Source organism: Podarcis melisellensis (assembly GCF_964234715.1).
Source record: "Podarcis melisellensis genome assembly, chromosome: 8".
Taxonomy (NCBI): Eukaryota; Metazoa; Chordata; class Lepidosauria; order Squamata; family Lacertidae; genus Podarcis; species Podarcis melisellensis.
The window spans coordinates 72,519,282-72,546,765 of NC_138540.1; the positions used below are offsets into that span (position 1 = coordinate 72,519,282).

A 27,484-nucleotide genomic window follows, 5' to 3' on the forward strand; every position below is an offset into this window, starting at 1 on the left:
TTAGTACTCTGATGCTGAGCTCAATTTGGAGTCTAGAAGGAAATTCAGCATTCTTTGCCCCCAGATAGTCTTGAGTGACAACACCCACCATCCTCAGTTAGCTTAACTCAGTGTTTTTCAACCTTTTTTGGGCAAAGGCACACTTGTTTCATGAAAAAAATCACGAGGCACACCACCATTAGAAAATGTTAAAAAATTTAACTCTGTGCCTATATTGACTATATATAAAGTAATTCTCTTGAATAGGAATCAAATAAACACAAATAAAGTATTTTATAATTACTTTATTATGAAATAGTAAGTAAACAGATATATGAAAATTATAAAATACTTTATTTTTAAATCTTTCGAATTTTTCAATTTTTCCCACAGCACACCAGGCAACATCTCGCGGCACACTAGTGTGCTGCAGAACAGTGGTTGAAAAACACTGGCTTAACTAATGGTCAGGGATGATGCAAACTGTGATCCAACAACATCTGGGGACCCATCAGCTGGATATCACTCTAGACCATATTGTTTCCTTTACTTCTTGCTTGAATATAACAATTGTTAGAGCTTCCCGCACCCCACAGTTATTTTTGCATATCCACAGAGCTAAAATCATGCTGAACAAAGTAATGTCAATCCTGAGAAGTTCCTACACCCAAAGGATTTATTGATTCTTAGGGGAAAGTGTCATCATTTTTTTGGTGTGTAATCAGAGTCATATTGATAGAGGTTTGAGCATTACGAAAATGTTTTGCAGGTGGGATGTTATACACAGAAGAATGTTGCTCAAGAACTTGCATGGAAATAGTTGCCACTGATGACTGAGCAGAAAAGGGAGGGTTCCATTTTGGCTCAGACAGCTTTTAAACATCCCTGTAAAATAAGATAGTGAAGAATGTAATGTGAGCTTGTTTATGACTCTGTGACAATCTTCACAACACTTCCCGCCCCACTGTAGATTTTTTTTTAACACTAGCAGAAAGTGCCCGGCATTGCTCAGGAATCCTAAGAAACCAAAAAAAATACGGAGATATAGAAATGGATAGTGTAATTTGTTCATTTTGAGGGCTGTGCCTGCCCTCCTTCCCCAACTCAACCCTGAACGACTCATGGAATGCCCAACCATGAACAATTTGAGGGATGGGGCTAACACAATTTATAGTTTTTTGAACCCTATATGATTGGGAAAGGGGCAGAGGAAGGAAGTGCTGTGTCGTTGTCCCTCAACCACACTGCAGAAAACAGACAGTCTCAGTCCTGCTGTGCATTGCCTTGCAAGCATGTTCTCTACACAGAGCATGACGGTAAAGCAGATTCTTGCAGCCAGCAGTGTTGCACCATTGGTGGGCTGCTCCTGCACTGCCATAGCATGGACTCGACTGCCATGACATGCCTGCTAACCATACCCTCTTTCCCCTTCCTCCTCCTGCGTCATTGCCCCCGACGTATCTCAGCTCATTGGAGTACAGGTCCCAGCCACCCTTGCCACTTACAACAATGTCCCACTCCAAGCTGATCTCACTTGTTGCAACCACTGCCACCTGCATTTATGGAGAGAAGTTGCCTGAGCCAGCCCCACCTCACTCACTATCACCTCCCAAATTGACTCCTCCATCAGCCATCAGCATCACTGTGGAAACCATAACTGCTGGCAGTGAGAAACCATCCAACCACTAGTGCTGGCACAACACAGGGGCAGTAGCCAGTATCTCTCTCCGCCCCTCTACCCCACTGGTAACAGGGCTAGCTCTCTTCTTTCTACCTTGGGACCTCTGCAGCGCTGGCAACCCCTCTTTCAATACTGCTGGGGGTAAGCTTCCCCAGTGTAGTGCCTGCGGGTAACATGTTTGTGAAGCAGTCCTGGGCAGCCAGCAGGATTTCATCCTCTGCTCACCAGCCAGTAAGTGGAGAATTCAGTCCTGTATAATTTGACTGTGTGGTTGAGTTCTCCTGCTAGGAACAGGCATGTGCAGCCCAAGTGCAATGAAGGGCTGTTTGAAAGCCCTTTTGCAAACAGCCCTATCTTGCTCTTTGCAGAGGCTGCCTGGCTGTCCTTTTTCCTTCCCAGCGCCCCAACCTAATTTGGTCAAGGCCATGTTCTGATCTGGAAAATTGTTTGCTGGTTCCCTGATTTCCTCCTCCAACACGAAGAGTATGCTGTAATGTGCCTGTTTTACCCCATGTCACCTTTAGGCAAGACCTTTCCCAGAATTGCTCACCTGCCAGAGAAGTCCTCAGCTTTCCAGGCATTAATGACCTCAGCCATATTTCCTGCTATCTTCCCGTTGGGCAACATCAGATCATCAGCACCATTTCCATTGAAGTTCCCGCAGGAGGCACAGACTTTTCCTTCCAGGCTTTTACTGATTTGCACTTTCATTTCCCCACTGGGTTCAAGGAGAACTTTTACTACAGAGGCTAATTTAATCACAATCACATCCTGAGAGAGGCTTATAGAGACATCTTCAGAAAACGTCACTGGGAGTGTCCTTTGACGCCCATTTACCTGAAATGCAGAAAAGAGGGTGAAAGGTGCTGAGCTAGAATAGGTGTCCCCCCCCCATTTCCTCAGGGGTTACCTTCTAAGGCCCAATGCACATAAGTGAAATCACACAAAATGGGGAGCAACCTTAAACTGCTCAGGACTGCAATACTTCAAGGACTGCCTCTCTCCATATGATCATCCTCTAAGCCCCTTCTTCATGTGCCTCCTCTACAAGAGGTCCAGGGGGTGGCAACATGAGAATGGGCCTTTTCTGCAGTGGCTCCCCATTTGTGGAATGCTCTCTCCAGCGAGGATCGCCTGGTGCCTTCCTTACACACCTTTAGAAACCAGGAGAAAACATTCCTCTTAAACCAAGCATTTGGGCTGATTGACATCCGATGCCCTTTTAAATGTGTTGTGGAATGGGGGGGGGGGCATTTATTGGTTTGCTTCTGTTCTTATTTCTATCGTGTATTTTGTCTTTTTTATATTGCAATTTTATGTCATGAAGCACCCTGAAATCTACAGGCGTAGGACGGTGTATAGAGATTTAATAAATAAATAAAATAAAAATAAATAAACACCCTTTCAATGCCCTCTCTGCCGTTCTCTCTCCAATCCATACCAAAATAGCTGTATCCAAAAGTATGCACAACTAGTGTTGAAGCTCTGGGGCTGGCAGGAGGCTGGAGGACACGCAGGAAAGTACGCTACCTCACATGTCAGCTGTTAGGCAGGGAGGCTGAACAGCCTAAACAAAGCCCTGTTATGTCTTCGGTCTCTTTGGGGCTTACGTAGCCCTTAGTGAAGTCCTCTTTGGGCTCCAGGGATGGTCTCCCCACAAGTCACAAGGACTCTCCAACTCTCTCCATTTCTGGGTTTGAACTGAGTCACAAAAGTCAGGCTTCTAAACACATAGGACTCTCTCATCCATCCAGGCAACCAGAAGGTATTTTCACACCTCAAGGGGTATGGCCTGGGAAGGGGGAGGTCCAGAGGAGAGTCAGACAGAAAGACTCAGAGGGCCACATTGGCTCTTGGGCTCAGGTTCTCTACTTTTAGATCAGGGGAGCCAACATGGTAATCGCTGAATGTAACTGAGCAACAATTCCCAACAGCACTGACTATTGGCCAGGACAGCAAGTCGCTTTTTAAAAATGAGGAAACCCTTTTGCCCTGTGGGTGAGAGCTTGCATTGGGCCAGCATACAAATGCCGAAAATAAACAAACAGATAAACAAGGGGTTGTGTCCAACTCATGTCTACACAGAGCAGGCGCCTTGAAATTAACGGACATAGTTTAATCATTATGCAAATATGCCATTGGATGAAATCTGAGAACCTGCCCGAGGATCTTACCCGTGTCTCCTTGTTCGTTTTTACAGTGATAAAATACATCCCTTTGAAAAACGCATGTATTGTTGTCACAGCTGGCAAATTTGAACCGCCGTGTTCCTGGACAACTGCTACGATCCGGAACCAAAAGGGGTCGTTGTCGTTGCAGAGGGATGTAACCTCATAGGCTCCTAGGTTGGGAATTTCCCCTGAGGCTCCATCAAAGGAGGTCAGCTGTGCTCCAGGGGTGAGGACGCACTCGCCGTTTTCCCTTATGCAGCCACGCAGACCATTGTGGAGGGCACAAATCTCTCCTTCCTGACAACTGTTTTCTGCACAAACCAGTCGGCCGGATGGGCTACAGGTGCATTTTTTCAAGCAGTCTTCTAAGACAATATTCTCTCCAGCCTGGTTGATTTACAACCCACAAAGGAAGGGAGGGAGGGAGGGAGGGAGGGAGAGAGAGAGGAGAGAGAGAGAGAGAGAGAGAGAGAGAGAGAGAGAGAGAGAGAGAGAGAGAGAGAGAGAGACAGACAGACAGACAGACAGACAGACAGACAGAAGTAGAAAAAGTTAAAATTTAAATGCAAACTTTAATTATTTTTAATAAGATAAAAAAGAAATCATATAGAAACAGACATTCAACATATACAACTGTGTACTTAGAAATACCTCTGTACAACTATATTCTAGTACACCAGTGCTACATAGTTGATAAATCAATAGTAAAATAGGTCACATTTTATACTTTAATATATTCATTCATACTATATTAGTATGACATTTATTCCAAGTCTCTTTATATATATATATATATATTGCACCACCGGCTTCCACCTGTGTCATTTTTCTTCATAATTTCCATATTTCTTTAACACTATTGTCAGTTTGATAAATGCCGCCTTTCCCCATAATCTCCTAGCTAATTCCTTCTTATTCAGTTTATAGCTATCCTTCCAAGCTTTTGAAAATGTTTCTTAATTGTCAGCGAGGTTTATAGCTTCCATGAACATACCCTGCTATATCTAAAGCACAGATAGCCAACATGGTGCCCTCAAGATGTTGTTGGACCCTCCCCCCAAACTCCCATCAGCACCAGCCAGCATGGTCAATAGTCAGAAATGATGGGAATTGTAGTCCAACAATATCTGGAGAGCATCATGTTGCTATTCCTAGACTAAAGGAATAAAAGGAAGGAGGGGGAGACTATGCCAGTACATGTATCAACATATGGGGTTTTGTTTTGTTTTGCTAAACTATTAGTTCACAAAAATATAAAATGAGAGCAGGATCCTGCATGTAATTCTATGATAGTATAGAAGCAATGGCCTTTCTGTCATCCATGAATTTTGTGTGGGGAAAACAGTAAAATGTGCATGAAGGACATATTTAAATATTTTGTGCCAATACAAATAAACAAAATTGGGGACTAATGTAGTAAGGGCATGGAATAGAATTATGAATTATGAATCACTGCATGTGAAACAGATGAGCCAAAAATAGACTAATATAACCAACCCTGTTACCAACACAAACATCAGCAGCAGTATACCACTTCCAACTTTTCTGGCTTTCAGAGTCCAAAATAGAGGGTTTTTTTTAAAAAAAACTAACTCCACCTCTACAAATGTTGTTTGCAGGTCTGGACTCAGTCTAAAACCATCCTATTGCTAATTCACTTGTTCCCAAAAGGAAACTCTGTTCATCAGTGCACAAGTGACTTTCATGAGTCGTCATCCAGTAGAGGATGGCAATATGAGAAGGGTATTTTTTTGTGATGGCTCTCTCCTTGTGGAATCTTTTTTTCTCTTGATGATGCATTGCTTCTTCTGGGGTCTAGTCATGAAAAACATGAGGCCTTGCAGGCTGACTTACAAGAGGCACAAGCGAATGCACAAACATTGCTGTTTTCACAGCTGTTGCAGTTACCTTGATGTAGCGTCCGTCATGCACACAGCCACAGTTCCCCATTGCCACACATCTGTCACCGTCAAACAGGTAGCCGCCGTCACACTGGCAGCCTTCGAAGCAATTTTGGGTGCACCGAGGCAGAGTGGATAAGCTGGTGCAGGTGGAATCGCAGGTCCTTGTACACAACTTGTAATGGCTATTGGGTGGGCAAATGAGAGCTGAAAATGAGAGTGAAGATTAGTGATTGAAGGAGTCAAATGCAGTCCAGGCAGGGATGGTGTATTGGCTAACTATTTTTAATTATAGGAGGGGTTAGGAAAGCATTTCATCCATATTCATTTGGATGCACAGTACGGGGGAAAATTATAATTAAAGTTAATTAAAGTCCTACTCCATGTTTTTAACTGGCATAAACTATTATTATTAATCATGATTCTATAGATTAGGTCCTGGAAGGAAAAAAAGAAGATTAGAAGATGTAACTGCAGGTTCCTGCTGTGCAAACTTACGGCAGAAGTTGTTTTTTCTCCAGGCTCCAATTGTAACTCCTGCAGCCTGACATGCCGCTACGTAGGCCTGGATGCTCCTACAGAGAGTTTCTCCGGCACCATTGGCTGCACACATGTCATACAGACAGTGGTTGAAGTATTCAGCAGGGTCCACCAAGGAGTGACAGTTCCTGAAGGGACCGGATTTGGCTTGGATCATTCCGCAGGAACTCTCGGGTCGGTACGGCGTTGTCTTGGCTGCATCGCAGATGGGGCATTTATCTCCACAGCCATCGGAGCATCTGATACCATCAATGGGAACCTTCCAAGAGGCCCCAAACTCTTCCACATTCTGGGTGCTTTTCCCAGTAGGCAGAATAAAGTCATCAGTCCTGTCCTTATTGAAATTGCCACATAGGCCAGTGACAAGTCCGTGGTAGTTACTGGGGACAGACACTAGGACATAAGAGGAGGTATCGAAAAGGACTTGGAGACCAAAGTCAGACTGGACAATGATATTGTTGCCTTCCTGGTTGGCCCAGAGTTTCCCATCGTTTGTCTTCATGGGCAGTGTATAGAGCTCTCCATCCACCTGCATTAACCACAGAGAAGGTGACAGTTTTAAATAATAATTATTATTAATGTTTCTTTAATGGTGTCTTGGACTCCATTTCAGGTGGAAATTCCTCCCAAAGCAGGTTACAAATGAAAGCTGCCTCTAAATTCCTCCTGTTTTGTGGGAGGAATTCATGCACACACCAGAAATGCAGGTTTATGCAATCAAACAGGATTAAAGCACCCTGTCTCCCCAAGGTGACAAATCTACTTAAAAACAACCAAAATTCTAACTTCTCCAAAACTGCATTGCAGTTGTCCAACCCCAAAAGTGGACAAAAATGCATATATTTGGAGATGTACCCACATGTAGGTGAAAATGACAAATAGAAATGCATTATATTAGAGAAAATTGCTTTCAAAAATGTGTCCATCATTTATTTGTTTCTTTCTTTGTTTGTTTATAGCTTTCATAAACTGCATAATGTTTTAGCAAATCTTTAAGGGGTAAAAAAGGGGGAGGATTGTTAAGAGAAATTTGTACTTAAAAGCAGGAGGGTTAAGGGAGAAAAAAACAATTGCGAATTGCCACAGAAATCTCAAAACCTGAATTCAGTACTGGAAAAAATGTGAAATTGAGAGAAACGAAAACTGTCAGTGATGGGGCACAAGGGACAGTGGGAGATGAAATTCTCCCAAGGACTCCTGCAGTTGTAGGAATCGTGGGTGAACTATGGTGGCATTTCTACTTCAGAGAGACATACCTTGAGCTTCCAGTTTGTTGCCTTCTCAATGACAGCAGTGTATCCATGAAAAGAGACTACAATCATCTTAGTCAGTGACCTTTCATTTTCCACTGACACGGCAAAGTTTGCCAGCTGAGCATCCTCTCCTTGGACTTTAGCTAAAGTATAAGTGCAGGTTCCTTGGAAGTCGTAGGCCCGTCCATCAAAAGTTAGGTAGTGGGAGCCTGTGGCCAAACTGCAAGTACCAGACCCTACAGGATGACAGCCTTGGACACCGTCCTTCACCCTACATTCCTCATGGGGCCCACAAGAGATTTCCTGGCATTTGACAACTCCATTGTCTGTACATTGGCATCGTTCCTGGCAGGAGGAACCGGGGTAGAACTCCTCTCCCTTCTTGTAGTAGTTGCCCCCGTGCTCACAGCCACAATTCCCAACAGGGACACACTGGTCCCCACTGAAGACGAACCCTGGATTGCAATAGCATCCTTCTTTGCAGGTCATTTCACACCCATCAGGAGCCGAGAGACCACGGCAAGTGGCAGGGCAGCCATTTCCACAGAGCTCATAGTGAGAGTTGAGTGGGCAGGCAGGGCCTGGAACAAAGGACAAAAACAGAACGTGGTGAATTTCAAGCTAGTATAGAAGTTTTTTCAGAAGACGTCTGGTTCTTTGGTCACCTGGAGTAGAATAGGTCTGGTGTGCTCTGTTATAAAGTATGTCTATGGAGTGACACCTGCTGGTTAGAGAAGATGTTAGCAAAGGTTGCCATAGGATTAAATTGCATATCGATATACCATAAGCCACCATAAGCCCGCAACATATGGCATGCACATCCTTGGAGCAGAACATTGTAAGGGAAGATGATTAGCTCACTGGTAAACAGGACCTTTTTCATACAAAAGGTCCCAGGTTTAATCCCTGGCATCTCCAAGTATGACTGGGATAATGTCCATAACTGAGAGTCTGGAGAGCCAATGTCAGTGTCAATGTCAACAGTAGATGATCTGAACAGGTGTCAAGTTACTGCTTATGTTCCTCTGCTAAAACAGCTTCAAGAGGCAATACTTACTGCAGAAAGACTCTGTTCTCCATTCTTCAAGCTCAATGTCCAGATCCTGACAGGCTGCCCCATAAAAGCCGATGGCATTGCACAGAATGTTGTGCAGGCCATGATACTGGCAGACATCAAAGATGCAATCATTGAAGTAGGGCGTTGGGTCGATGATCTCGTGGCAGTGCCTGAAAGGCCCATCCCTCTTGATGAGGATCCCACAGTATTGGTTGCTCTTATAAGCTTGTTTCTGTGCCTCTCCACATGGTGGGCAATCGGTGGTGCAACCCTGTGAACAACCTGGGACCTCTGCCACCTTCCAGCTCTCTGCAAAATGGAATATGCTAGGTGCTTGTCTCCCATCCTTCATGGCCAAGTCATCACTGGGGTTCATGTTGTTGTTGCCACAGAGGCCACAAACAGCATTGGCATATGTACTGGGTACAATGACTTTGACATAGCTGTTCCAGTCAAAGGTTACTGTCAGGTCGAAATCAGTCTTGATGAAGACCTCACTCCCACTGATATAAGCCTTTATCTTGTCTTTGTGGTAGAAAGGCAGGTTCACGTAGACTTCATTAACCTGGAATGTGATGCAGTAGGAATTGTTACCATTGCTCTTACCAAGTGGTTGTGTCCAGTATTAGTTTGAGAGAAACAGACTCATTGAAATTAATGAACAAGAAGCATATAACATAAAGACTATAAGGTTTCTCCTGATTCACATGTTCTGGAAAAATAGAGCATAGTACCATCAACAAACAGATGGCACCTTGCCCCCAAACTCCTAATGATCACACTCAGTGGCTTTAGATAGCACTGGAGATAAAATAGTGCCCTGCAGCATCCCATAACATAGTCACTGGAGAGCCAAAAAGCACTGTCCCAATTCAGTCCTGGAGGTAGAATTGGCACCACTGTAACACAGAACCCCCAATTCCCATTCCTTGGAGGCCATGAACTTCAGAGTTGGCCCAACAGCAGCCTCCACATGGATATTGAAATCACCTAGGATTATTCTCCTGGGGTCCTCCAACAATATCACAGAAATGACCCTGGCCAGCCTGATCGGTGGTGTTGCTGGGCAACAGGGTTGTTGGTAGCCAGTACTATCCCCAATATGGGAAGACCAACTCATTCCCTACAGACCCTCTCAGATGCTAAGATTGGCAAAGAGGGCTCCTCTTGGTAGTTTGTGGGTGGATGGGATCTGGGAGCAGGAATTCTCCATGGTAGCCCTTAAGCTGTGAAATTCCCTCCCTGCTGAGCTTCATTTGACATATTCATAAGTTCGATTTTGTCATGTGCTGAAAACACATCTCTTAACCATATATCTACGAAAGCATATATATATGCTTTCGTAGATTTTCACGGGTACAGGAATGCAGGTTTTGGTGTCCTCGGGTGTCTTCCCGTGTAAAAGTTGGGGTGTCTAGGCGACGTTTCGACGAGGTCTCACTCGTCATCTTCAGGCTGGTGCTTTCGGCTTCTTGTTACTGGAACAGAGCAGGATCTCAGTGTTTGAGTTCCTATAAATACTGTTGAGGGGGTGTGGTGTATAGCCTCCAATGTTCTGGGCAGAGAGGAAGTTCCCAGGCTAGTGTGCCTTTTCTTCTTTTGTTCCTTAATTACTTGAGGGATATCTTGAGTGATTTCTTGAGTGATATCCTGAGTACCACTTAGGTGGGTCATTAGGTGTGGATTAGTTGCTAAAGTCTTTGTGTCTTGACCTCTTGAACTTTGTGAAGAGTTTTTCTGAGAAGATGGCTGTACTGCACTTAGTTGTGCTCTGGCTTGGCTTCGTGTATAGGGGCGAGCTGTGGTTTTGTGGCCTGTGTCAGCCAGATCTGTGTAGGGATTGCAGGGGGGTGCAGCATCCGGAGGTGCCACCATGGTTTGGCTACTGGATGGTGTCTGTAATTTATCTGTGGAGAGGGTCTGGGTTTGGGTCTGGTGTGGTTGATTGGTGATGGCGTTCTGTGTGCCTCTGGATCTGGTGTCAGTTTTTGTGGGGAGGGCTAATTTCCAGATGTCTGGCAAGCGGGATGTGTCGTCACGCTTGTTCATGTTGTGAGGGTGTTTCTCTATCTCGATGGCTTCCATGATTATTCTCTTGTGGTGATGTTCCATGTTAAAGAGCAATTTGGAATCTGCAAAATTAATTTCGTGTCCTATTTCTTTCATGTGTTGGAAAAGAGAGGAAGTTTTTTCTTCTTTTTTGACGGCATTCTTGTGTTCTGCGATACGTGCATTTATTCGTCTGTTTGTTTGTCCAATGTACGTGGCTGGGCAGACTTTGCAGGGTATTTCATAGACCCCTTGGTTTTCCAACTGGATTTTATCCTTGGGGTTTCTGAGGATATTGGCTATTTTTTGGTTGGTGCAAAAGGCTGTTTTGATATTGTGTTTATGGAGGATTTTGCTAATTTTATCTGTAGTGCCCTTGATATAAGGAAGGAGGGCCATGCCATTGTTTTCTTCTGTGTCTTGGTTTTTGGGGGGTGTTTCTTTTTGGATTAGCTTCGTAACCAAACCATGGTGGCACCTCCGGATGCTGCACCCCCCTGCAATCCCTACACAGATCTGGCTGACACAGGCCACAAAACCACAGCTCGCCCCTATACACGAAGCCAAGCCAGAGCACAACTAAGTGCAGTACAGCCATCTTCTCAGAAAAACTCTTCACAAAGTTCAAGAGGTCAAGACACAAAGACTTTAGCAACTAATCCACACCTAATGACCCACCTAAGTGGTACTCAGGATATCACTCAAGAAATCACTCAAGATATCCCTCAAGTAATTAAGGAACAAAAGAAGAAAAGGCACACTAGCCTGGGAACTTCCTCTCTGCCCAGAACATTGGAGGCTATACACCACACCCCCTCAACAGTATTTATAGGAACTCAAACACTGAGATCCTGCTCTGTTCCAGTAACAAGAAGCCGAAAGCACCAGCCTGAAGATGACGAGTGAGACCTCGTCGAAACGTCGCCTAGACACCCCAACTTTTACACGGGAAGACACCCGAGGACACCAAAACCTGCATTCCTGTACCCGTGAAAATCTACGAAAGCATATATATATATATATATATATACTGCAATGGATGTATATTTTAAAGATTCATTTTTTTCACCTGACTCTAAATTGTTTTAACTCTTTTTAATATTGTAGTTTTATGTTGTTGTAACCCAACTTATGAAAAAAGGGCCAGTGAAAAATCTAATCATCGTCCTAGGCTCCCATAATAGTTTCTGGATCAGATAAACTCATTGTTGTAGGCAGCTGGGGGCCCTGCCCTCACTGCTCACAAACCATACTTGTCCCATACTTAGGAACTGGATCTGACAACTTTTGTGGCCATCAACAGCAAATATCTAATGCCGAATTTTGCAGCACATCGAGCTTACTTCATGTATACTTTGCATGTCAACAGACCCTGTAGTTCAAGGTACAATGTCCAATGGGGTACGGTGCCATTTGCCACAGATAAACCATCCCCTATGTCTAATGCAGGAATGGCTTCAATGCTTACTTAGAAAACTAGCAAGGTACCATGCCCAAGAGCCACCCTCTGAAACAGCCCTGTAATGACACAAAGGAGAAAAGCAACCATACATTCACCAATTGTCTATACCTGGATCCTGCGTGGATACTCCTGGCTAAGTGTGATTATGACATTGTAGACCTCCAATGTCACCACCTTGGTGTAGGACACATTTTCGTTGCCTCGGTTGTTGTTCTCCACATTGACAGTGAAAGGCCTGAGAGTCGGGTCCTTAGAGCACAGCCCGGCCAGCTGGTAGACACAGGTGCCCATGAAGTCATATTTCTTCCCATCAAAGGTGGTATAATGAGGGTCCCCGGCTGCTGAGCAAGTAGCAGTGCTTATGGGATGACAACCTCGGACCCCATTGACCACAATGCACTGCTCACTGGCTTTGCAGCCAGCTGGTTTGCACACCACAATGCCTAGGGTGGGATCACATGTGCAGCGGGAACCGCAGGTCTCATCAGCCCAGAATTCTTCTCCAGGTTTGTAGTAGAGCCCATTGTAGGTGCAGCCACAGCTCCCGACAGGCACACACTTGTCAATGCTGAGGACGTAGCCATCATTGCACTGGCAGGTTTCCACACATGGCTGTTTGCAGGCAGAGGGAGCATTGCGGTCAGCGCAGCTGGCAGGGCAGGCATTGCCACAGAACTCATAGTGGCTATTCTGAGGGCACGGCAAGGCTGTAAGGAGGAGAAGAACAGCGGGAGTCTAACAACTGATAGAATGTGCTAAAGCTTAAGTTGGCAAGAGCTGATGCTGCTAATATTGTACATGTCATATACAGTGTGTGTGTGTGTGTGTGTGTGTGTTTTAAAGAATGAATTCTTGGGTCACAAGATCAAAGTTTGGAGCAAGTATTCTTTGGTGAGAGAACCCCAGCAGAGATTTAAAATCACAAAACATGCAGCAACGACAAATGTGAAAATATAGGCTATAAACACTTTTAAATGTGCTCCTCCAAGTGAGTTCCAACCCCCCCGAAGTTTATTTCCCTCTTCCACCAGCATAGCAAAAAGACCCCACATTTGAGAAGTTTTAAAAAGAGTTTTCTTGCAAAGCTCAGAGTCATGAGAAAGTTGCACCGGCAGTAAAACTTGGCTTAGTTTCAAAGTGGGGAAGAGCACTCACCACAGCCAGAGGCTGTCCTCCAATCATATATGGTGGCACCCTCTTTCCTACAGGTTTTAGCATAGGCCTCCAAGGCCTGGCAAAGGATGTTCTTGGCTCCTCCATTGAGACACACGTCATAAATGCAGCTGTCAAAGAAGTCATCTGGATTCACTATGGAATGGCATTCTCTGAAGGGCCCCCCCGAGGTTTTGCTGATCAGCCCACAGTACTCTTCCTTTCCATACAGCGCCCTCTTGCCCTCATCACATGTTGGGCAATTCCCTCGGCAGTAATCCCAGCAAAAGGGGTCCCGGTCCTTGACTTTCCAGCTGCTGGCCCAGCTTATGATGGAGGCAGCCTTGGTGCCATTGAGAAAGACCATGTCGTCTGCAGGGTTTTGATTGAAGTTTCCACACAGGCCGCATGTGGCCCCATAGTAGCTGCTCGGGAGAGTGATCACCAGGTGCCATTGCCAGTCGTACGTCACTTGGAGGCCAAAATCTGTTTGCAGGACAGCATTGGTGCCGCTCTGGTACAGCTTGATCTTGCCATCTTCAAGAGTCAGTGGCAGGCTGGTAATAGCGTCATTTAACTAGAGACAGAATGTCAACACACACATAGGAATTATTGTTTTATTTTTCCTTTGTTTCCATGCAGCCATGTGTCTAAGAAACAGGAATAGACAAGCTGATCCTAGCCTTAGACTCTTAGACTGAAATTCTAACCCCACTTATGAAGGAGTAAGCTTCAATGAATTCTTTAGACAAAGACTGGGGAATCAGCAGGCATCTTAGCCACGGCCACAAACCCAGTGACAGGGAATCTATGGGCCATCCAGGTGTTGTTCGACTACAATCCCCATTAGTGCTAGCCAGCATGGTCAATGGTCAAGGATGACAGAAGTTGTAAACCATTCCCAGCCCCTTCCCTAAGCTATTACTGCAGGTGATTCTCAAGGAATTTACACTTTCACCACCTACCTCTGTCCATGGTACTGTTTCACATGAGCAAGCATCACTTTAGATAGGTTAAGTTTTTTAGTGGACCTTGGGAATATTACTTGGCAGCGCAAACAAGTCTGTTGGGCTTAGGTGGCCCAAGTGATCACTTATGTTTGGGCACTGCAGTCACATAGGAGGGTCAAAGTCAACTATAAGGTGTAACCAAGCCAAATCCAGTTGCACTAGCAGCTGCTCATACTCTGGTTTCAAACCATGAGCCCAAGAAAGGGACTCAGATTGTGTTTATCTGTACACCATTCGGTTGCCAACTTGCAGTATTTACGGAATCTTTTTAAAATGCAAACATCACAAAACAAGCTCCTCATTGAATCCTTATTGGGTAGATCTAGAGCACACATTTGCCATGCCGAAGCATCAAGATCAGGTAGATCCTGCTACGGTTTCTTGTGACCAGCTTTGAAAATCAATATTATGCCAAATAGGATTACAGCTTCATCACATCACATTCCCCCATTCCCTATATTCTGCCAGCCACAAAGGAGAAAGAGATCGGATGTCTGGATAATGAGGGTCTTTTAATCATGCGAAGTGGCATGAAGGTCAATAACTTCCATCATTCAGAGTAGTATAGAGATTCAATAATCTCTTGAGAGTGACCTGCAAGCACTAGTATTTCTTCTCCCTCCTGATACAGCTATTCCTTTCATGCTAGTTTAGACTAATATCAGGCTCTCAAAGTGGCTATATATTGGAATGAATTCCAGTACATTCACGAAGGTTATCCCATCCCCTGGCAATCTAACATACCCGGATTCTTCCAGTTTCCTGTTTGTGGATGGAGATCTTGTAGCCATAGACATAGATGTTGGTCAGACGCACGTAGGACACAGCCTGGTTGCCCCTGTTGTCATTCTTCTCATCAATAGTGAAAGGCACCAGCGTAGCATCGTTCCCACAGTACTTGGCAATAGTGTAAGAACAAGTGCCCTGGAAATCAAACTTCTTTTTGTCAAAGGTGTGATAGTGTGGGTCCCCCCAGGCCCAGCAGGTTCCTGTGAACTGTGGTTTGCATTTGGCTTGGCCATTCTCCATCTTGCATGTCTCCTTTTCTCGGCACTTCAGGGCTTTGCATGGATCTAAAATGAAAGGCATGAAACGTGAGCAGGAGCTAGAAGTCATTCCGTAAAAATCTAAAGGTGCAGAGGTGGAGGGAAGTTTTATCCATTAGCAAAAGGGCATAGGTGGGCAACATGGTGCCCTCTAGAAGTTGTTGGAGTCCAATTCTCATCAGCCTCAGCCTGCGTGGTCAAAAGTGATAGGAGCAAGAAGATCTGGACGGTAACATGTTGGATGTCTATGTGACGGGGGAAGCAACACACAACCCTGCCTCATATTTATTAGGCTGGAATGTGCCCTTGATCTCTGATATTGCTTCTTGCTTGTTGGAATGAAAGACAGAGAAGTGCAGGTAAGTTTGTGGAAAATCTGCCTGCTGTACAAAGGAAAAATGTACAATTGCAGCTCTGTCTACTTCTGCCTCTGGCACCACCCAGCATGTGGCTCCAGAAGTCTGCCCAGCAGAGAATGCTGCCCTAGAGCTTTAAAAATTGTACCTTGCCCATTATTTATAGACTCACATACTACATTCCTCATATAAGGTGCTATAATTTCCCAGCATATCTGTGCCAAGACCAGGGGTTAGGCACAATGAGAATCGTAACCCAGCAACATCTGAAGGGCCACAGGGTCCCCACCCTTCGCTTGATTGACTCTCTCCTTACCCTTATTAATGCAACTCATGATTCCATCTTGGACCTTGCAGTTCTCATCGGCAGCGCAGTTGTGGGCCTCACAAATTACTCCCTGGCCTGGGATGCAATGGCAGCTCTCCTGGCACACGTTCAGCAGAACCTTCTCATTGGGCTGTTGGGAGATTTGGGAAACAATAAAATAGAGCAGCAACAGTAATCCCTTCAGTGCCTTTCTGAGGTATAGCTTGAATGGGAAGGGACTGAGCATTGGAGGAGGAGCGAGATTCCTTTTAACAGAAAGGGCTGTTAAGCAAAAATGGTGAAATGGGTGCATGAATGAATCACCACCAACTGCACATAACGATGTGTCCCCCCCCCCCCATCTCAGCTCCCAATGCCACAACTCCTCAAGCCTTTCAGTTGAGATAATTTGCCTATTCCACAGCAAGCAGCCAGGTCAAATAATTTGCATGCATGTACAGATGACTCTCAGGGGACGCGGGTGGCGCTGTGGGTAAAAGCCTCAGTGCCTAGGGCTTGCCGATTGAAAGGTCGGCGGTTTGAATCCCCGTGGCGGGGTGCGCTCCCATTGCTCAGTCCCAGCGCCTGCCAACCTAGCAGTTCGAAAGCACCCCCGGGTGCAAGTAGATAAATAGGGACCGCTTACTGGCGGGAAGGTAAACAGCGTTCCGTGTGCTGCGCTGGCAGATGCAGCTTTGTCATGCTGGCCACATGACCCGGAAGTGTCTCCGGACAGCGCTGGCCCCCGGCCTCTTAAGTGAGATGGGCGCACAACCCTAGAGTCTGTCAAGACTGGCCCGTACGGGCAGGGGTACCTTTACCTTTACTATACAGATGACTCTCAGCTTATGTTGGGTTTATGTTCCTTGAGGTTGCATGTAAAGGCAAAATCACAAGTCAAGATGACCCCTGGAATTGCCCCCACTGTCCAAGATCTCACAGGTTCTTGGATGGCCAGTGATATCTTGTGGGAGCCTCCCAGAGGCCTTGTATGTCTTTCTTAGAGCTGGTAAACAAAGCAGAAGGATTAAAAGCTCTTTCTTCGAAGAGTTTTCCTGCCTTACTGGGTTCTGAGATGGTCACATGAGCGTTCTCAAGGCTCCTGCAAGATCTCACGATAGCCTCCAATGCCCAGTAAGCCAGGTTATCCCACCCCTTTCTAATTATTTTTTGGTGATCTGTGCAAAGGAGTAAGTAAAATCACATTAAGTCAACTGCATAAGCAAGCTGTTAGTAGTTCTGTCCTATTGTTACACTTAAGTTGCACGATTCCGTCACCTGATGTACCAACTTCTACCAATGACAGTTCATTTTGTTTATTCCATATTTCAAAAAACAGCCATTAAAACATTTCAAGACCTGAGAAATTCTGGAGATGATCACAACAGCTTGTGGTTTGGGGTTCAAAGAATGTGCAACTGGGAAAGCATGCTCTGAAAAAAGGGTTCAGAAGATCAGCTACCTTGTAGTAGCGTCCATTCTTTAAGCACCCACAGTCTTTTGCGGCGACACAGCCAAGGCCATCGAAGAAGAAGCCATCATTACACTGGCAGCCCTCAGCACAGGTCTCCGGACAGGCTGCAGGGTCAGTGATCTTGGTACAGGAGGTGGAGCATAGGTTGCTGCAAATCTCATAGTGACTGTTGGCTGGGCAGCGCAGAGCTAAATGAGGAAAGAAAGAAAAAACATCCATGTTAGGTGAAAGGCTCCCTGGTATTATCTGGGATGGCTGGGAAGCTGGCAAGTGAAATGCAGAGAGAGTGGCCATTAAAGGGCAGAAAATGTCTTTGACAGCTGTTGTTTTTGCAAAAGACGAAAACAGAAAGCTGACGCTAGGATGAATTTATGTTCCTTAACCCCACTGTTTTGATCATTTCTTCACTTATCTCATATATTTTTGCTCCAGCCATTGAAAACTTGCCCATTCAAGACAATGGAGGTTTTTTAAATATATAAAATGCTTAGGTTTCCATAGGGAGAAGAAGCAAGGAGAATAGTAAAATGCTTCTGAGATCTTGTAAAAGCAATTTGAGCAGTGGGACAAACCCAATCTCTGAGGAATGTGAGATTCCAGGGTTTACCTAGGGTTTGATTTTCTTGGAATGAGGGTCAGCAGTGACTGTGATGTGTTTATGATATATGGCTTATTTGCACATACAGTTGTACCTTGGTTCTCAAACAGAATGTTTTCCCAGAGACCATCTGACCTCCGGAACTTTTCAAAAACCAATACATGGCTCCCAGTTGACTGCAGGAATGTCCTGCAGCCAATCGGAAGCTGCAAAAGCCACGCCAGATGTTCGGCTTCCAAAAATTGTTAGAAAACCGGAACACTCACTTCCAGTTTTTGATCATTCAGGAGCCAAAACGTATGAGTTCCAAGGCATTCAGCAACCAAGATATGACTGTATGTACAACCCTAGCCTATGATGGGGCTCACAGCATTAACACCCCCAAAATTCTTGCTTATCCCACAGCCACAGTCCTGGATTCAAGCAGAAATCCAGTGTGCCTCTCTTTCTCCAGCTTCTGCCTGCAGCTTGCTCTCTCTCTCTCTCTTACACCTCTGGCCCTTGTCCTTCTCACCAACAGCCAGGGGAGAGGCAGGGGCCACCTATGTGCCTTCTGGCACAAAGCAACTTCCTTTGTTTGTTTGCTGTGTATTCTGAGAAGTGTCTTGCTAGGTACCAATTGGTCTACAAGGCTGCTGACTCTCTCTGGCTCCTTCGGCTGCATTTCATCACTCAGACACAGACTGAGCTCTCAGAGTAATGGTCCTTGCATACCTGCTTGATTTCCTGCTTTCCAGCATACCCTGGTTCAAGGATGGTGAACCTAGGGACCAGGCCCAAATATGGCCCTGTCTATGGCCCCAGAAGGTTGCCAAGAAGGAATCACAACCCTTGTGCTGAACAAGGCCCCCACCCTACCAACTTATACTGCTGGTCCTGGCAGGAACTCATTGAAAACAATTGTCTATATACCTCTGTGATTTGAGCTTGTCAGTAGGTTGCGGAACACATAGTCAAGAGGGTGGTGAGTTCAGTCTCTGCACAGCTTGAGGCAGTTAGAGCCTTACAAATAAACACACACCACTAGATGCGTGCCAAAGTGATGGGGGTCATTTCAGTTTCTGCTCCCATTTCTCTTCTCCCCCTGAATGTTCAGTCCCCAGTACTTACGACAGAAGGAAGGGCTCCTCCAGGGCTTGACAGAGATCCCGGCCTCTTGGCAGACAGAAACGTAGCTCTGGATGCTGTTGCACAAGACCTGGCTGTCCCCGTTGCCCAGGCACACATCGTAGATGCAGTTGCTGAAGTACACACTGGGGTCCACCTTTGCATGGCAAGCACTGAAGGGGCCATCAGGCGCAGTGAGGATCCCACAGTAGTTGTGCTGTTTGAAAACGTCCTTCTTCCTTTCCTCGCAGACTGGGCAGCTGTTCCCAGAGCATCCATCTGAGCAAGATCTATCTGCCCCAGAGACCCGAACCTTCCAGGAAGCACCAAATTTAGCTATGTCAGAGGTTATTATGCCATTGGGTAGCAGGAACTCATCGTCCTTCTTCCCATTGTAGTTCCCACAGAGGCCTTGCATCTGGCCCTGGTAAGTGCTTGGGACTGTGACCGTCACGTGGTAAACCAGGTCATAGCTCACAATGAGACCAAAGTCAGTTTCTATCAGGACTTTTGTGCCATGTTGATAGGCTCTGATCCGCCCAGCAGAAAAGGATATAGGGACGGTGTAGATCAAGCCATTCACCTGGAAGAAGAAAACAGAACATTCACTGGTTGAGTAGGATTGGCCTAAGGGTTGTTTCTTATGTTCCAAACTCATACTCGAAGGATTGGCAGCTGGGGGGCAAAAAAAACAACCCCTATATTAGGAGACATTTGCAATAAAATGTTAACAAGTTTTCATCAGAATTCTTGGGAGAAATGCCAGCTGATACAGAAATGTGGAGAACTGGACTTAGGACAGGAAATATGAGAGAAAGAAGCTGATGGACTTGTTCATCCTTAATTAAATAAATGAGCCAAGACAATGTCTTAATGTGGAAAAAAGATGAATGGCTAAAGATCTAATGATTTGCCTCTCTTTTCTGCATGGACTCACCTTCACTTGACCTTGCTTGCTCTGCAGTAATGTGAGTGTAATGCCATAGACAGTGACCGAGACCATCTTGGTAACAGCAACCTTCCTATTTCCCCAGGGCTCGTTTTCCACATTGACAGTAAAGGCTCTCAAGACCCGGTTGTTTGTGCTGACCTTAGCCAAGGTATAAGTGCAGGTGCCTTGGAAATCAAAGGCCAGTCCATCGAATGAGAGATAGTGAGGGTCACCTGAAGCAGAGCAGGTGGCGCGGCTGGTGGGGTAGCAGTTCTGAATACCCTTCTCTACCTTGCACTGCTCCCCTTTCTTGCAGCTGGCGGGCTGGCATTTTATTTGCTTGCTCTGTGCGTCACAGATGCAGCGTCTCGTGCACGTCTTGTCTCCCCAGAACTGCTCACCGGGCGAGAAGGACTTCCCCTCAAACACGCACCCACAGGCAGCCTTGGAGATGCATTTCCCAGCATCCAACACAAAGCCCTCATTACACTGGCAAGTCTCTACGCAGGGCATTGAGGAACAGTCTTGGGGCTCAGCTTGCTTGTTGCAGGTTGCAGGGCAAGGAGATCCGCAGGCATCATAATGGCTGTTCTCGGGGCAGGGTTTGGCTGTCAAAAGAGACAAGATGATTGTCAACAAGGCACAATTAGAAGACACAGGGAATCTGAGAGTTTGTTAGGATATGTCCGTTCCTCCTTAAAAAGGGAGCAGGCTGTTGTGTGTCACAAGCCTGCGTACTTCCTGCTAACAGGGAGTTTCCATTTTGTATATAGCTTTTGTTTTTTGTCTGTTGCCTCCACACGAAGGCAGGCAGGCATGTTTTCCAGTCCTTTGACTGATACCGTTTCCTCGGGAGACCGGGAGACGTCGTGGAGGCATGATGGCCTCTGATTCCCTGGCAGCATCCCAACAAAGTTAAGCTATATTTTGCTAATGTGGGACAAGGGAAAGTGTACTGAACCATGTTTTTATTTTGATTATGTATTTTGTGGTTTTTATATTTTGATTTTATCCTGAAACCTACGGGTATAGGGTGGTATATAAATTTAATTAACAACAATAGCAATGACCAAGATGCCCTTAGCCTAGCCTGCCTCTCAAAGTATTGTGTGAATCAAATGGATGCACCACCCTAAGCTGCCAGGAAGATGTATTCAGTACAGATGTAACATTAAACTAAGGTTTGCAGAGCAGGCCCTCTTGGTAGTTCTGCTACCCTTGGAAGTTTGGGGTTGTGGTGGCCTGGAGTGGCCATTCTCTGTGGCAGCTGCCAAACTCTGGCATTCCCTTCCCATAGAGGAACTTCTGGCATTTTCATTGTACAGTGGTACCTCGGGTTACAGACTTTTCAGGTTACAGACGCTTCAGGTTACAGACTCTGCTAACCCAGAAATAGTACCTCGGGTTAAGAACTTTGCTTCAGGATGAGAACAGAAATCATGTGGCAGTGGGAGGCTTCATTAGCTAAAGTGGTGCTTCACGTTAAGAATAGTTTCAGGTTAAGAACGGATCTCCAGAACGAATTAAGTTCTTAACCCGAGGTACCACTGCATAGCTTTCATCATATGCTGGAGACTCCTATTTTTACCCTGGCCTTTGGCATATGTGTATGTATGTGTGTGTATATATATATATATATATATATATATATATATATATATATATGCAGGTTTTGGTGTCCTCGGGTGTCTTCCCGTGTAAAAGTTGGGGTGTCTAGGCGACGTTTCGACGAGGTCTCACTCGTCATCTTCAGGCTGGTGCTTTCGGCTTCTTGTTACTGGAACAGAGCAGGATCTCAGTGTTTGAGTTCCTATAAATACTGAGATCCTGCTCTGTTCCAGTAACAAGAAGCCGAAAGCACCAGCCTGAAGATGACGAGTGAGACCTCGTCGAAACGTCGCCTAGACACCCCAACTTTTACACGGGAAGACACCCGAGGACACCAAAACCTGCATTCCTGTACCCGTGAAAATCTACGAAAGCAAATATATATATATATATATATATGAATGAATGAAACCCAGTCTATTCTGGGTCTGGAAACCAAGCCTTATGAGGAACGGTCGAAGGAGCTAGGTATGTTTAGCCTGGAAAAGAGGAGACTGAAAGAAGGTATCATGGACATCTTCATATATCTCAAGAGTTGTCACATGGAAGATAGAGCAAGCTTGTTTTCTTCTGCTCCAGAAGATAGGACTCGAACCAAGGGCTTCAAATTACAAGAAGGCAGATTCTGACACTCACAGCAACCGATGGGGGTTCTCCAGTCCAAGACAGCAACTTGCTTTTCCCGACAAGCTACTGCATAGTTATTCAGTGCCTCACAAAGAAGCTCCTTCAGGCCATCATTCATGCAGAGGTCATAGACACAGTTTTCCAGAAAAGGGTTGGGGTCAATCACAGCATGACACTTGCTGAATGGGCCATCTTCTCCTTTGCTGAGCCAGCCGCAGAATGGCTCGCCTTCATACTTCTTGACCATCTCTGGGGAGCAGCTTTTGCATTCCCCATGGCAGTCATCCCAGCAGAACCTGTCACCATCGTCCACCTTCCAGCTCTTTCCAAACTCAATGGGGTTGGGAGCCAAGGCCCCATTGGGGGTGCTGAAGTCATCAGTGGGGTCTCCATTGTAGTTGCCACAAAGACCACAAACATTTTCAGAAAAGCTGCTGGAGAGCTTTACCACCAGGTAGGTATTCCAGTCATAGGAGATCTTCAGGGAAAAATCTGTCTCAATGAAGACAGAGCTCCCACTCTGGTAGAGACAGAGTTTCCCTTCATTCAGGGAGATGGGCAGGCGGAAACGCTGGTCATTCACCTGAAGAGAGAAATCAGATTCAACCAACAGTGGAACAACACAGTGGATTGCATTCAATGTCAGTCAGACTCAGAATAGACCCGTTGAAATTAATGCACATACGTTGGGTCTACTCAGACTAAAACTTCGATACAACCAACTTTTTTTGTTATTTATTCTACTCAGCAAGGTGGACATAAAATGATGATGATTGTAAAAAGACCAACACACACATGCAATAATAAAGGTAGATTGATTCAACAGGAATGTGCAGAATTTGCAGAGTCCATACTTCAATGGTGGACCATATGTTTTGCAGCACATGAAGTGCATCTCAGTAGCAGAGCACAAGCTTTGCAAAAGGTTCCAGGTTTAATCTCTGGCAGCTCCAGTAAGGGCTGTGAAAGCTTCCTGCCTGAAATCCTTGAGACCCACAGCCAGTCTGTAAAGACAATATTGAGCTGGAATGGACCAATAGTCTAAGCATAAAGCAGCTTTCTATGTTCTTATCTTCCTGAAAAGTTTTGATAAATCTCACCAAAACTTCTCTTGCTTTCGTTTAAAATACCTTTGAAGTTTTTCACAAACAGTAATACCGAAACTCCTTTTTTTAAAAAAAATCTCACTGCCTGTCGTATTTAGGGAGAACTCATTTAAATTAAAAATGGTGAGAAGCCCCCGAAGCCTCAGCTATTTGGGCTGCAGTATCGTTCCCAGTGCCCAATGGCAGGCGGATACAGCCAACCACGAAGTAGGTATGGCATAAAATGAAAACAGCTCCTCCTCAAACATTAAATAAGTGGCGCACTGGCTCGTGGGGGGAAGGGCAGAAGGAGGGAGCAGGGGGAGTGACCAGAGATCAGTCCAGGTTAGCAAATGGGGACAAAGAGACTTTGCCAGATCTCTTGTTCCACTTGCCTACATTACAGCATGCAAGCAAGACAAGATGCAAGCTGAGTAGATTGTGATGTATTCTTGGGGAAAAATAGGTTGCTTTTTTTAAGCCAGAGAGAAATAGAAATATGGTCATCTTTCGTTCTCACCCTCACAAAGCCTTGCTCATTTCTGACCACCTTGATGATGGTGTTATAGACTGTGACTGTCACAGAGCCAACATACGAAACACGAGTATTTCCCCTGTTCTCATTCTTGGCTTCAACACTGAAGGAAGGAAGAGTGGCATCTGAGCCGCAAGTCTTGGCAATAGTGTAGGTACAGGTGCCCATGAAGTCAAAATTCTTCCCATCGAAGGTGTGATAATGAGGATCTCCCTGGGCCCAACAGCTGGATTCAGACTCTGGCACACACACTGGATCACCTCCTATGATTTCACACTTCTCCTTCTTCCTGCACTGGATCAAGCTGCATGGAGACACTGGTTTGTCTGGAATGGAACAATGGTAGTGTCATTGCAAAAGCAAGCATTGTTAGTAACTAGTGGAGGAGGTGGCAGATAGACAAAACAAGGCAAGAAAAACAAACAGGCTTCTGAATAGCCACTTAATCTGGTTGCCTCATGGACATTCCAATTGCTCAGGGAATAAGGCAATCAAGATGGTGGGAAGCTGAATTTCACATACTGATTTGAACCAGTCAGACTGTTACTGCAGTCTAGAACTTTGTAGATCTCATGTCATGTCCCCTTTCCTCTGGAAAATGGGAAACTTGGGTCTCAATAAGATTTTCCGAACTTGGTACAAAAAGTAAAAATTCATCAAATCAGACCATTTTACAGTTCTTTAACCTATATTATGATAAGTATTCCAGGCAGAATGGAATAGTGAGAACTAGGAGATGATTTTAGACCCTAAAATAGTGGCAGCTAAAGTTCCATTCCCATGTCCATTTTGATCTACTGTGGTCCTCCAGTTACCACCCATAAGGGGTCACTTTCTTTGACAATCTACAAATGAGCACACAGTAATGTTAAAACACAGCATCCAGTGCTGGAAAGCAAAAGATGAAAAAACCACTGGGTACTCAATAGGATGTAGCCAACTTTAATTATTTATTCAAAACCCTCATTTGTAGCATAAAAACCTAAAGTATATGCACAGATTCAGATACTTACCGCAAGAGCAAAGAGCCACAGAGCCATAGCCATCAGCATGTACACCTCCAAGGATGAAGAGCCCAAAAGGAGCACTGGGATGCTCTACAGAGAGGGCACTGGCTTCTTTGCCCAAGCTAAGTTGACTGAAAGAATACTCTGTTCCAGGGATGCGTGTCCACTTGGCATCTGTAATGGCTCTCTTCTCTAATGTGATCCCATTTGAATCTAAGGTTTTTGCTACAATGACAGCAAAATTATCAAATGCCTTAATCCCATCAATGTGATATGACATGCAATAGCTTTTTAAAGCAGGAACGTTGATGAGGAAAGGGTCGTATTTCTTGCTGTTACCAGCAAAGAAGAAAAGGACCTGGATTCCTGCATTGGCAGAGAAGAAATAGGACTGAGATGGCTGCATTTGAAACTGGATGACTTCCCCAGCCACCGCGCGGCGGGAGCTTGGAGTGGCCCCAGACTGGTACTGGATCAAAGTGTTATCTTGGGAAGCGACGACATACACAATGTCAGTCTGAGTTTGGAAGGGCACTGGGGGAACTATGAAGGTGGTGCCCCAGCTGGAAACAGGCAAGAGCTGCTCAGCAACATGGTCGCAATATGAGAACTGCTTGACACAGTTGTGCCCACTCAAAACAGCTACGGGCGCAACTGATTCAACCTTGGTGCCAGACAAATCAGCTGAGCTTTGCAGCTGGATTGCTTGGAAGGCTTTCAGGTCAACAACAAGCCTGCTCCCTGCAGCATAAACCTTCCCTTGGAATGTCACAGCCCCTTTCAGGTGAATAGTGACTTGAGTGGGAAACTGATAGGCTACAACTGCAAATTCCTTGAAAGTGTTTGCCGCATTCCCCACTGGTGTTACCACATAATATGATGTGCCCAGCTGCTGAACTGGGTACACAACTGTGGCAGCACTTGTGGAAAGTTTGTCATTGTAAGAAAACACCGATATATCTTTGTCAGCTTGGATCCGCACAGTCTGATCAAAAATGTCGGTCCCCTTCATCTCTGAGGAGGCTGGGACCACAACTGACACGGTCTCCTTCTCATTGACAGAAACCGTTTTCTGAAATGTAGATTTGTTCACTGTGACTGTGATGGTGGTTGCAGGATGATATCCAGTGATAAGCAGATCAAGTTTAGGAGTGCCCTGACTTTTGAATGAGTTCTCCAGGAAGGCTGTGATAAATTCCGTCCCTCGGGAACTTGCTCCACAATACCCTGCAAGGCAGAAGGAATGGATAATTAGTCAACTGCAAGTATCTCAGTGCTGGGCTTTAATCTCTTGATGTGGCAACGGTTAGAGTTTTTGTATAATGATCTGATTAGTTTATCTTACAGCAGTAAGAAAATGATTACTGAAAGGAACCTATTAATATTCCTGTTTGGTTGTATTAAGGAAGTGGTCTCTGAGGAACAAATGATTATTCATCTGTTAATACATCATGAACCCTCCCTTAAAAATATCCAGCTTTTCCTGTGATAGTCTGCATCCCAGAAGGAAGTTTTGATTGTAGCCTGGAGAGGCTTCTAGTGAGACTCTGATACCCAGGCTGTCATGTTCCAAGCAGTTAGAGGTTGGTAGCTGTGTTGGTCTGCCATAGTCGAAACAAAATAAAAAAATTCCTCCCAGTAGCACTTTAGAGACCAACTAAGTTTGTTATTGGTATTAGCTTTCGTGTGCATGCTCCAAGCAAACACTGTTGTTCCAAGCAAACACAGTTGAAAGAGCACCTGGTAATTTTTTTCTCTCTTTGTTCAACTCCTCCTAGAAGTATTGAACCAAGATATGGTCATCTACATGCCACACCTTCTTTTCCCATTCCCTCACAATTACTGATCAGCATTTTGCAGCATGATAACAGAACCACTGGCGGAGGGATAGGGGTGCGGGGGAAGCGCACCGCTCCCGGCAGCACAATCCTGGTAGGGTGCCATCGCAGCTGGGGGGCCCCCCACACTGGGCGTCATGACCCCGGGACATGCACCACACCCCCGGGATGCATGCCAGCCATGCCCCCACCTGCTCTCAGACCCTCCCCCTCCCTGCCAGAGCTTGAAGCTCCACCACTGAACAGAACAAGAGTGTTGGAGTGCAGATGCAGGAATGCAGGTGGTCCAAGTAAATGAGTGGGTGGCCTAGGAAGATGGCTGCGTGTGTGCATGGCTGAAGCTGACAGTGGGGAGCCCAAGCAAACAGAGATGGAGGCAGAGCAGGCAGTCCAGGCAAAACTGCAGAGGAACAATGAGGACAGACTGAGACAGCTCCCTGTGACTGTCTTGCCCACTTCAGCCTCAGCAGCTTCAGAAGCCAAGGAGGAGGGAAATGGATGTGGCCATGTGTGAGGCACTGAGGAACAGGCAGGGCTGGGCAGGCAGCTCACCAGCAACAGTCCTGCCCATGGCTTCCCTCGTCCTCACCCTCTGCAGTTAAGTATGAAATGGCCCTGACAGCTGAGTGGGATGTTTAATGGGAGGGGACATAATTCAGGTGAGCTCTGAGTGGAAGAAGGCACTGTGTTTGGGCAAGCTGTAAGGGGCA

The 27,484-nt window shown here is 45.6% G+C and overlaps 1 protein-coding gene across 1 annotated transcript; it reads right to left on the reverse strand.

Annotated features, from left to right (window-relative positions):
- Positions 1-695: 695 nt before the first annotated feature.
- Positions 696-25,948, reverse strand: LOC309375812 (IgGFc-binding protein-like; the record flags this gene model as incomplete). Its single annotated transcript, XM_081921735.1, has 17 exons — positions 696-864; positions 2,211-2,497; positions 3,835-4,218; positions 5,740-5,939; positions 6,231-6,801; positions 7,529-8,106; positions 8,583-9,147; positions 12,202-12,800; positions 13,249-13,822; positions 15,000-15,328; positions 15,974-16,115; positions 17,427-17,626; positions 19,147-19,726; positions 20,081-20,682; positions 22,319-22,892; positions 23,915-24,255; positions 24,943-25,948. The coding sequence occupies 17 exons, from the start codon at positions 25,946-25,948 to the stop codon at positions 855-857; spliced, it is 7,542 nt and encodes a 2,513-aa protein (XP_081777861.1). The 3' UTR covers positions 696-854.
- Between the last annotated feature and the right edge of the window lie 1,536 nt (positions 25,949-27,484).